The sequence below is a fragment of the Phoenix dactylifera genome, chromosome 11 (assembly GCF_051530095.1).
Source record: "Phoenix dactylifera cultivar Ajwa chromosome 11, Ajwa_hap1_PhDact_Kaust_v1.1, whole genome shotgun sequence".
Taxonomy (NCBI): domain Eukaryota; kingdom Viridiplantae; phylum Streptophyta; class Magnoliopsida; order Arecales; family Arecaceae; genus Phoenix; species Phoenix dactylifera.
Window position 1 is genome coordinate 20,400,248 of NC_143200.1, and position 11,758 is coordinate 20,412,005.

General features: G+C 37.3%; 1 protein-coding gene across 6 annotated transcripts in view; it reads right to left on the reverse strand.

The window, feature by feature from the left end:
- Positions 1–10,084, reverse strand: part of LOC103722382 (sodium/hydrogen exchanger 6-like) — a 14,093-nt gene extending 4,009 nt beyond the window's left edge. For 2 of the 6 annotated variants that reach the window (XR_015971284.2, XM_088707159.2), the window contains exons 1-18: positions 9,616–10,084; positions 8,434–8,485; positions 8,268–8,327; positions 8,126–8,150; positions 7,953–8,038; positions 7,751–7,862; positions 6,671–6,733; positions 6,531–6,550; positions 6,356–6,453; positions 4,072–4,100; positions 2,968–2,999; positions 2,806–2,853; positions 2,649–2,709; positions 2,474–2,571; positions 2,283–2,358; positions 2,160–2,179; positions 1,179–1,276; positions 945–1,054 (exon numbers count right to left, since the gene is read on the reverse strand). Coding sequence is in view for 2 of the 6 variants with exons in the window: in XM_088707159.2 (XP_088563285.2) it covers positions 945–1,054; positions 1,179–1,276; positions 2,160–2,179; positions 2,283–2,358; positions 2,474–2,571; positions 2,649–2,709; positions 2,806–2,853; positions 2,968–2,999; positions 4,072–4,100; positions 6,356–6,453; positions 6,531–6,550; positions 6,671–6,733; positions 7,751–7,862; positions 7,953–8,038; positions 8,126–8,150; positions 8,268–8,327; positions 8,434–8,485; positions 9,616–9,820 (1,293 nt within the window). In the remaining 4 variants the exon portion in view is untranslated. The remainder of the gene's footprint in view (positions 1–944; positions 1,055–1,178; positions 1,277–2,159; positions 2,180–2,282; positions 2,359–2,473; positions 2,572–2,648; positions 2,710–2,805; positions 2,854–2,967; positions 3,000–4,071; positions 4,101–6,355; positions 6,454–6,530; positions 6,551–6,670; positions 6,734–7,750; positions 7,863–7,952; positions 8,039–8,125; positions 8,151–8,267; positions 8,328–8,433; positions 8,486–9,615) is intronic. The other 4 variants (XR_016397782.1, XR_016397781.1, XR_015971283.2 and 1 more) reach the window with 4 other exon arrangements.
- Positions 10,085–11,758: the final 1,674 nt, after the last annotated feature.

The following is an 11,758-nucleotide window of genomic DNA, read 5'->3' on the forward strand; positions in this document are numbered from 1 at the left end:
CATCAATCCACATTATTGTTGTGAAAAGAGCATGTCCAAATGTATTAGCATTCTTTCCAAACCTGAATCCCACAATTAAAACTCTCTCGGACCAACCAAGACTAATAGTTACTTAGTTCATGGGGGCATGTACTGAGATTTTCACTCCTTGGATGCTGTTAATTTTGATGTGATGGGTCCTGGAACCATGTTTACAGGCTAATGGTTAATCGAACCATTTCCCAGATTTAGTCCAGTCTGCTGGTCGCATTCCGCTGTCCAGCAACCAAATTCAGGTCAGGAAAATGAGTTACCATTTTTTTTCTATGTCAAGTGTATCTCTGCTTATTTTTATAGTAATGATGTGAAAACTATTTCACCAGCTAAGCAAATCTGGTGCAGATGGAAATGAAAATATCAATTGTATTGTGCAAGGGAGAGATTTGATTGTATTTGAAAAGCCATCAATTCATGTTGGTTACATGAATCCTGCTTCACCGTTTGTTCCTATACAGGTCTAGCATTCAAAATTATAAGTTCCTTAAGAATTAAGATCATTCCCACCGCCCATCCAAGCATCAGTTTTCTCAGTTCGCTCCCTCTCCTCCAATCCTTCAACATATACCCAAGATGGACCCACTCTTATGTCCAAAACATCTTGATTACTTTTCACTCAATATATGTTTGTCGGTGCACCTCTTAACCTTCTAATAATGGACTCCATAAGTCATTATTATTTTGAGTCTCCTAGCTTTACCACAAATCAGACCCTGCAACTTCGTTGCAGCATACCTTAGCTATACTCGACATTAAAACTATTCTATTAGTTGTTTCACAAGAAAAGAAAAAATGAAGTATTATTCAGCCTCGAGAATTTTTCTCATGCAACGAAAAAGTTTAGAGATATATTTTCAGTGTATAATCTTTTCCAGCTCGAGTAAAAACTTGCCAGCAAAAATGCTTACTGTTAAAACAACAATAGCAGTGGTAGCAGTGAAGATTGTCTGGCCATGTCCATCAGGGAGATCATGGACTGCTTGCAGAGCAAGGGCAAAAGCCATTGCCCCTCGAAGTCCTGGTTGTCCATAAAATCACTAATCATCGAGAAGAAACCGAAAAATTCCAAACCTATGATACCTTTTTCATCAAATATCTCTGTAGAGACTAACTGAACCTATAATAACAGCATATCAACTTACCACTATACCAAAGTGCCTTCTGATGTTGCATAGGTATTTGCCGATTTGCTGGTCTCACCAAGTTGACCAGGTAAGCACAAGAAAAGACATTTGTAGCTCTTTCAAAACAAAGAATATAAGAGTCATTTGACATGATTTTATCGAAGAATGTTCAAATTGAATCAATATAAATTGGAGTTCGTCCTTATAAAGCAGACAATGACTAAAGACAGTTCTTCATATGGTTTGAAACAGCCAAAAACCATTTTGTTATAAGTTAAAATTAAATGAGCATGGGCATGCTACCAAAGGAAAATGTATTGAAATCAAAGCACTGTAAATGCATGATTCACGATATCAATTTATTACCTTCCAACAAATAACACTTAATCAATTTGAGACTTGATAATATACAAGTCAAAGTACTAAAAATCATACAAGGCAAGTAGGCAGTTTGGAAAGACAAAATGGAGATACCAGATTCTATGCTTATAATGAATTTTTCTTAGTAAAATCTACCATTTAATGCAGGCATATGCTATATACAACAAAATCAATTTATAACTGACAAAATTTATTCTCATCTACTTGGGGCCAGATTCATGAAGTTTCTCCATCTTCTGTTGCTATTAAGTGCTGTAACATGCATAAAATTCTGCAAATCTAAGGGCAGATTGCAGACCTTTTGGTAGAGAAACATTTTATTTACAAAATTCAAATGACAGCTAGAATTTCATCTTTCATGTGTCTTCAATATCATAAATCATTATCTTGCCAAGCAGACTCAAAAGAAGAAGAAGAAGAAGAAGAAGAAGAAGATAATTTGGCCCCAAAACAGAAAACTGTAACATAGAAGCAAAGCAAAGTCGGCTATATTCAAGTCAAAATCACTAGCAAGCAACACGAGTTGTGTGATGAAGGGTAAGGCACACAAAAGTTGCTTAATGATAAAGAGAAATACAGCATATTTAAATGATTTGTAATAGATTTGTGAGTTAATACCTTGCAACACCTATAAACAGCTGGGTCATTCATTAGGTGAAAAGTTAAGGAGTGATGAAATAATGCTGTGGAATAAATTCTTAATATCAGTCTTATCTGCATACTGAATGTTTGAAAGGATACAATTGAGAAAAAGATGAACCCAATGTGGGACCAGCTTTGTTGTTCCATCGCAATGTCAAAGCCCATGTATATGAATCTGGAGGTAAAATTAACCAACGAGAAAATACGGCAATATGATTAACATTTGAGTTTTAAAAACACATCAATAAAACCAATAAAATTTTAATAATTTAATTTGTAATTTCCCTTACACAAAAGCTTCTGCTAAAGATGAAAGCAAATGGAAAAAAGCAGAAGCAAAATGTTGAGATTTTTCTGACAAATTTGAGAATGTATAGCGCTTCATGACCTGATAAACAGGACAAAAATCTTAAATTTATTGCAGACCAATTCTTGGGGAACCAAAAAGCACCAAATATTACTTACAATTCCAGTGAACAGTATTGAAACTATACCGGACAAGCCAAGACCTTCAGCTAGCATGTACCTGTAAGTAATAGTCCAAAATCAGATAAAATCATAATAAATCCATAACCTTCAGATGCAACTGAAAGCAAAAATTAATGGTCCAGGAATGACTTACGAAAAGTAAGGGAAAAGGACAAAGAGACAGCTCTCCAAATTATGAAGACTGGAAATAGCAAACAATTTGGACATGGAAATCAGTTTCCTCTAACATTATGTTACTGATATCAGTCAATAGAAAATATTTACAAAATAGAAAGATAAAGACTGTCGTACTAACTTTTCAACATTCAGCCCAGCATACTTAAAGAGGTACTGAGTAGTTAAGGTTTCTCAACATATTTTGTTCCATCACAAAAAAAAAAAAAAAAAATATGAATAAGGCTGAATGCTTCATCAATTTTCATCCCAAGTTTCATGAAAAAGAACTGGGTGATATTTAATATTTACTAGGTAATTGTAGAAATTCAACATTGGCTACCCTAAGATGAGCAGCAAGTTTATGCTGGACTATATAGCATGATGAAGAAGTCTGACACATACATAAAGAGCATGTTATGTTCTAGAAGACATGCCTCCACAATGGAAACTTGAAGAAGAAAGAAAAGCCTTCATTGACTTCAGGCCAAAGAATATTCTCTGAGTAAATAACTACTAACAGATTGACTAGTATACTGTACCTTGTATATGGGTTCCTACTCGACTATAAGTTCATGATCATATTATTTTCCATAAATTATAGACCTACTTACACAATATTCTTACCCTTATTTGATGGTTACCCTACCTCTACAAGATTTTTCCAAGTAAAATTGTGTTTAGCACCAGGTAAATAACAGGATCACTGGCTGATCCTACAGTTCAGTTAAGTAAATAAATCCTCTCCTGAATCTTTGCTCTAGTCGTCGCTCGTAGACAGCCAAGAAGGTTGTTAAGCCATGATTCAATTTATCGCTCCAGAAAACAATTATAATAAGATCATTTGCCAAGATTCTCTCATAGCCCTCCGTAGTTGTATTTTTATCATCATTTCTCTTTGATAGGTTGGATTTTTTGGAGCTCCATCACGATCTACATCCTGCTTCGTCTTTTGGAAAACCTTTAATATCCAAAACCTTCATATGATAAGTGTTATGTGTAAATGATGCATTAACCATAGCACTGAAATGCTGCCAAATTTCTTCAGAATATTATTATACCTCCTTTCAAGGGTCAACTAGTCAACCAAGTATGACCACTAATATGTAGAATGAACTAAGAATCATGTGTCATTCACACAAAACAAGAGAGAAGGTGAAAACAAAAACAATACATAAGAACAAAATATTCATGAAAGATAAAAATTTAAACAATTTTGCAGACATCTGTTTTGAGAAAAGGATATAAGAGCAGAAATGAATCCAACTCCGACCCCTGTAAAACCAGATATCTGTTAGAATCATTGAAAGATGACAGTGGGAATAAGTCCAGAAATAGTTGAAGCAAACTGAAGACCAGAAAAGTTAGACTTAAGGACAACTTATCATGACAACATGAAAATTGGAAGAGAGATCTTGCAGACATTATCAATGAAAACAAGTCCATATTTTACCAAGGAAGTGTAAATTTCTTATTTAGTCTGGGAGCCAATTATGCTATACCATGTGTGTCCTTATCCTTTATAGTTACTTATTGCAAGCAATCATAAACAACAGCCTGGTCATGATACAAACATTAACAAAATTTTCAGAAGTCCAGACAAATTCCTCAACTTTCTCATAATACTCTTATGGATGAACAGTTAGTTTTGTCACAAAATGTAAGAGATAATGAAACTAAGCAAATAGGAGGAGGATAGCAGCAACATCATCACATCAGTGAAATATGAAATGATCTTGGTGACTCCCCGAATTAATACTTGCACACCCGCATTAGCAGCCCCCTCCTGATTTGGCAGTATTCCTTTTCTCATCTACCACCAAGGTTATATTGACATGGGCACAGAAGGAAGTTAAAACATGAGTCTGTCAATCTGATTCAGCAAGAGCAGATATCAGGATCCATGGACTCATCCATAATTAGGAGCGGACATCATGCAAAGATCTTCATGATCGTTTTCTAGTTCATGATTAACTATTTAGTTACTTTTGGCATGTAAAATAAGTTCTACCGGGAAAAAATTATTGTAAATGCTCGAAAAATAATGAAAGAGTTAATTAGAAACTAGAAAACAAGCAGCAAAGTTCTTTGCATTAAGGACTAGTACCCCTATCCTAACATCTTGCTCTTACAAAATCTGATTGCCAGATTCATGCCAAGCTGTCCCCTCATGCTCGTGTCTGCACACACATATGCACACATTTTCATGTTGAATGCACTATTTATTCATCTCTGTTGTTCCTAAGCTGCCAGAAACAAATTGCCTCTAATAACAAACCAGTGCATCCAAATTTTGGTAGGAGTCTGGGCGCTGCATCACAATATACTTGAGGTAACCCTTAGATAGAAGGATGTCTTCAATGCATCTAAGAAAGCAGATTGTGGATCAAAGAGAGTGGTTGAGAAAGACTGGAGAAGCAAGCAAAACTATTTGCCCTAAACATGGTCTGCTGTACCGGTTGGTACGGGTCGGTACCGGACCCTCCCGGTACGGTACAGCTACATATTTCGGTATCGAACCGTACCGGCCCGTACCGGCCGGTACCGATACGTACCGGCCCGTACCGACCGGTACCGATACGTACCAGCCCGTACCGACCGGTACCGACTGGTACCGACCCATACCGACTTAGTACCGGCCCGTACCAAACCGGTACCGGCCCGAACCGACCAGTCCGTACCGGCTCCAAATTTTTTTTGGTTTTTAGCCCCATCGGTACAGTACCGGTTCGGCTCGGTTTGGTTCGGTACCTTACCGGTATTGATGCCCACCGGTACGTCGGTACAGTCGGTACCGCGTACTTGGCCCTAAAATCTTGGAATAGTGTGAACCATCTTTTACTGATTGTGAAATACAATACATGGATGTATTCAAATTTCAATTCCAACTCATTATTGGCGCTGACTCCCATTGCAAGAAAACTCAATATCTGGTTGTTTGCATGAGAAAATGTTACTCCTGTATATCGTGCCAGGGTGTGTCCGCACCTTCCCCTAACCTTAGCCCTATAATCCATAATATATCACATCCAACTAAGACTAAGTTGATCAGTCAAGTAGCCTGATAGAGTGGTCCATTGAGTCAATGTTCTCACAGGCCAACATTATTATATTTTCACAGTTCTAGATACTCAAGCACGATGCAGGAAGCAGAAGGTCCATAGATGAATGGACATAATATGCAGTTAAATGAAGCTCTAGTAATGAACTAGATCATATAAACTATTTCAACAAAACTTGTAAACCTTTTATGCATCCATTTCCAAAAACTCTAACTTTGATATACCCCTTACAAACATTAAATGTTGCTTCTAGTTCATAAGATGAAATTTTAACTAGATTATTGCAGTTATTAGGAAGAAAGTAAATTGAGAACTCATGAGGCATCTCACTTGAAAACACAAAGCAGAACCATGACCCACTAGGTGTGCATATTTTCTTATGCTGGGGGGAAGGTGGTGTCTTAGTACTCAGAAAAGTAAAAATGAATTAAGATCAGAAAATAGTGAAGACTAATAGTCAACATTAACCTGAAGACAATGAGCCAACAAATGTCTCAAGAAAACTCAGAATAACCAACAATAAGTTTTGTCCTGATGAATCATTACTTCTTACAGATGCCATTGTCCTGGAGAACAAAGCAATTGAGTTAAAAACAAAAGATAAGGTGCAGTGCTCAGAGCAATCTCAATTAGTGACGCATACCTGTACAAGGAAATTGCCACCTTCAACAATACCACCATAGATTAGGAGAAGAGACAAGAAACATACAATATCAATTCATGTATATAACCATGCAACAGAAAGAAGCAACTGCTTTCTAGATAACTAAGATATATACGTACTGCATCATTTAGAACAGATTCTCCAAAAACCAAGGCATAGAGGTTCATGTCAGTTCCAAGTTCCTGTGTACACAAAAAAACAAACATGTATAAAGAAAAAATAAAAAAACAAGACAAAGATTGTAAACTACAATCAAATATACACTTGAATGCTACTGTTTTTTTTTCCCTTTTAGAAAATGGCAGCGTTCAACCAACATTAAAATTTATTTATGCTTACAGCCGATGGCTCTTCATATTGATGGCAGAATTGGCATGTCAACTGCTCAAAGGATGAAAGCTATATTTTAAAAGCAAACACACATTTTGAGATCTCAGTTCTCAAGTAAGGAGTAGTTTGGGGAAGACAAGAAATTATTCCCGGAATCTAAAACATAATTTGTCATTAAGAAAAATTTAATTTTACACTTCAAATTCTCTGAGTGTAATATTAAGATCTATAGAAGGGGATAGAATGAGGAGTCCTCGGCCCTTATTAATGTGATGTGGAAAAAATTGTTTAAAAACAAAATGCACGGAATACTGTCTCAAATGTAATCTCTTAGCATTGTTGAAAACCCACTTTGACAAAGAATTGGGAGTCCCATGTAACTCAAGGGCATATACTATCATGACCCAGAGACGATTCGCACCAATGCTCTTCCTTTCCTCTATAAATCCCAGCACATTACATGAGGAATCACTTGCCAAGCCAATTTAAGCATCATATCTTTGGTGATTATCTGAAAAATGTCTTAACTTAAGAGTTATGAAAATAAATGGTGAAGAAAGGACTTAAAGCCAAATTCCCAAGTAGCAATCTATATGTGATTATATTGGTGTTGCAATGTGGAACAGAGCATAAGAAATGTAGGCATATTCTAATAGTTCTTTTCTGATCTGACTTCATCATTGTCAAGATTCAAGGCCTTTAGGCAAGGCAACAAGAATCAATCTTGAGAAGCCTTAAAGGCTGAAATCAAACAAGTCAACAATCATGGCCTCCAGAAAACTGATGCCAGGATTTTTCCTTGAAGGAAAATAGCTAAAGCCATGAAATTAACAGGACAGAAAATGCTAAAAATGAAAGCACAGAGACACCTGAAATATAGATAGCACGGTGACAGGATCAGTTGCTGATATAAGAGCACCAAACATTAGGCTTTCGCCCAGAGGTAGTCTATACATGAGATATGTTAACCCACCAAGGTATCTGCACAAGACAAGATAATACAATAAAGGTTCCCCAACACGAAAGCTTAACTTACCAAAAAGATTGTTATGGTTAAATAGAAATTCTTACACTAAAACACCTGTAACAATTGAGGCAATTAAAGTTCCCAAAAGAGCAAATGTGATGATAGCTCCAAAATTTGAAAAGAAAGGTTTCTGTCAAGGCAAATACAGTGGATAAATCAGACAAAATTATTTGCAAGACCAGCATCTATAGTATAGAGCAGCTTTTTCAACACTTACCGGTGCTAAGCTAAAACCTGACTGAGTAGAATAAGTCAAGGCAAAAATAAACAATTTAAGGCTTCAAATGTGTTTTTAATTATGTTTAAAAATATAAAACAAAATCCTCCATATAAAGATTTGAATGATAATGTTAGGATATAATATAATTGGAGGTAGCAGGAATAGGAAGAAGAATTCCTCATGGAAATTGAACCACCCCCTGTGGAAAAAACAAAATATATTGTTTAGTATCATGATAACGGACACTCTATTTGCCAGGTTCAGTATTTAGGAAACAATAACAAAAGAACAAACAAAATACAAACCGAATGCTGGTTTCTTTATTTGATATGTTAGCCAGTCCTCCAACAATTAAACCTGTCATAATCCAGAATAAAATTAATGAGTCTGTTTTGCCACCAAACCACTTTCACATTTGAATAGAAAAGCTGCATGTTTGCTTTCCTTTGAGAACATCCATTTGTATGGGGATGCAGATCAGAAGGCCTTCAACAAGAAACATCGTGCATACATTGAATAAGTGTGCAACTCATGCATATAGGAATCACAATTACTTCTCCAAACATTTCTATTAAAGACTACCTCCACTATTACTTCAAGCTCTCCGAAATCCCTTCTCAAAACTCCCTTTCATGTTAACTTAAATTTCGCCCTCTTCCTAAATCTTCACATAAATTAAAGTATCTCTATTTACTTGAGCCTCTTCAGATTTTTGTTGTGCATTTTCTCATACTATATTAATCCCTTCGGGTTGTGTGAAGGCTTTTTTTACTACTTTTTGTATTCAGTTTGCTGTACGATTTTCTTTCATAAAGCTGATTCACTCATTGCTTCCATATGTTTCTTTACTTTGGGCTTATTTGTTAGCATACTTCGGATGAAGATTATATTTCACGTCATTTAGGCATGTTTCGTATGGCAAGACTATTCCAAGCCATAATTACTTAACATTACTGGTCATTCACAGTTTATATTGAACTTTATGTCCTCTGGGTTGTTCATTTCGAGTCTCTTGGCTGCGACTGATCAACTTCTAATGATTCCATCGCTCTCTGTTTTGTAATATAGACTGAGTTCGCTCCATCCAGTACTCAAATAATTTGATGGGTAGTTTTGTTCCTTAAGACCATTTCCAGTCATCCCTAGCTCATTCCTTCACCTCTCCGTTTCAATTATATTCATCTCTCTAGATTGGAATATTTTTATGGTTTTGCTTCAAACCATCTAGAAAAGCAAGAAACCAAAATGTGCTTGAAATTTATTTCATCCACAACCAACTATTCCGCCATCATATTCAAGCCGCAATCGTCCAATAAAGAACGTCACCCTCCTCATTTAAGTAGGAAACCATCAATCGAGCAACCAATATTATAGAAAACCAACCTAAAAAACAGCATCAAGATGGATTAAAACCTAACAATCTATATATCCACCACTCTATTCGTCTAAGAATCGATCAAATAGAGAGAAGGGGAAGGTTGGGTTACCGATGAGAAGGGAGGCGCTGGCCTCCGGGAGGTAGTAAATCTTGTGGCGGCGGAGAACATGGCCAAGGACGAACGCCAGCACCAGCATCGAGATCTGCAGCAGGATCCCTGCCCCCTCCGCCTGCTGCTCCGTCCCCGGCGGCGTCGGCGCCGGGAGAGGCGGAGGCGGCCCACCCGGTTGCCTCGTCGTGTTCAGCTCCAGCATCGCCGGTGATCGTCGGCCGGCGAAACCCAACCCTCTCTCTCTCTCTCTCTCTCTCTAACCCTTTGGCTTTCTTCTTTAGTCTTCTTCTTCTTCTCCTAAAGCCTGGGCGAGAGACGTTTAAAATCGTCAACCGAGGCGATCCGCGGAAAATGGCTAGCTCCCGTGCTGGTGGTTATATGCGGTCGCGTATTCGCTCGTTACTTTCGCCCGGGCGGGAAGTCTTGAAGGAGCTGACGAGATGAGTCCACGGATGCAACGGGCGGTTTATTTGACTTCGCATAGGAAATTATATGCGGCCTTCTAGAGGGTTTGATATTTCCTGAATCCTGATCCACGTGGTTAGCATCTACTGGGAGAAGTTAGTTAGTTGGTCCTCCAATGCCACTTCCGTGGCCGGATCGCCGTTTGGACACCGGCTTTCGCGCAAATTACGGTCTCACGCCGCTTTTATCTGCTCTTATGGTCACCGTAGGTGCGACCAGCTACGATCCATATGGATTTCAATGGGCGGGGGATGGAGAGATGTTTCAGAAATCAGAAATGGGAAGGTAAGAATACCGAATGGGTCAGAAGGGATATGTTCCATGATATCCTTGATTTGTATTGTTTATTCTTCTCTATATTTTTAACTTTCCTATTGTATTACATATCCTAGGATAGGACATCTTAGGAGAGAAATTTTTATGGCAGCCGAAAGCGCCACAAAAGTGTCTGGTTTCATTAGCTTTGACCTCGGAATGATCCATGCTAATTCATGCGATATGCTTTTATGTTGCAATGATGTATGATGATGGTGATGCATGTGATAAGAGTTCGAATGACGGAGTCCATGGCATGGTCTCGAATCATCATGTTATTCTGTTTTCACGCTATTGTTCTTTAGCTCTAGCAGAGCTTGGTCATTGGATGTAAAAATAATAATAATAATAATTTTTTTCTCTCTTTGAGGTATAGGTACTCTATGGTACATAGATATTGCACCACAAAATACTATTCAGTACTTTATTACCATCATCAAGAGATGGATGGCTATCAAACAAAATTGTCACTGTTGATAGTTGTCCATTTCGTGATAATGATGATCAAATGTTACACGGCACTCTATGGTTCTCTTTCTTTGAGGATGCTAGGACAAAAAAGGAGAAAGGTAGTTATTATTTTTCAACCAATAGCTAACTAGTTTTTGCCTTAAATGTTTGGTTCTTTGCCTTCAATGATTTGATATCCAATTGTGGGTTCTTGCATCTCTCAATAAAAATGTTTCATAAATGATCCACTCACAAGTATTCCTCCACATCCTTTAATGATGTGAAGTTCGTTTTGGAGCTCTCCTATAGGCGTGCAAAGCATTGCCATGTTACTAGGTGCAGTTCCAAACTCCCAGAAAAATAATTCTAATGCGAACGGCATGACATATCAACTCTACTGTTAAAATTGTTTCATAAATGATCCACTTAGCCATATTCCTCAACATTCTATAGTGATGGGAGGCCCATTTTGGAGCTCTTCTCTAGGTGTGTAAAGCATCGTCATGTGACATTATGCTAGGTCAAGAAACAAAACATGTGAACGTAATAACTCCCTCTACAACAATTTGCAAGCCTATCTTCTTCTCCATTCCATCCATCAATAGAAAGTAGAGTGCGGCATGGATGATGCATATGTTTTTTTAATTAAGTACAATAGGCATAGTGAGATATGATTTTTATTTCTAAAAATTTAAAATAAAAATATTCAAATAAAATGATAAAAAATATAAGAAGGACTTGAATCTTCAACCTTGTGGTTGAAAGCCATGTTTTATAAAATTACCTAGATAGGATTAGCAAAAATATTATGCAGAAAATGTGGATGAGATAATGACAGGGTGGGGAAATGAGTGGACGGTTAGGGTTATCTCATGTATAGGCACATTACAAGAGTTGGCATTATGCAGTA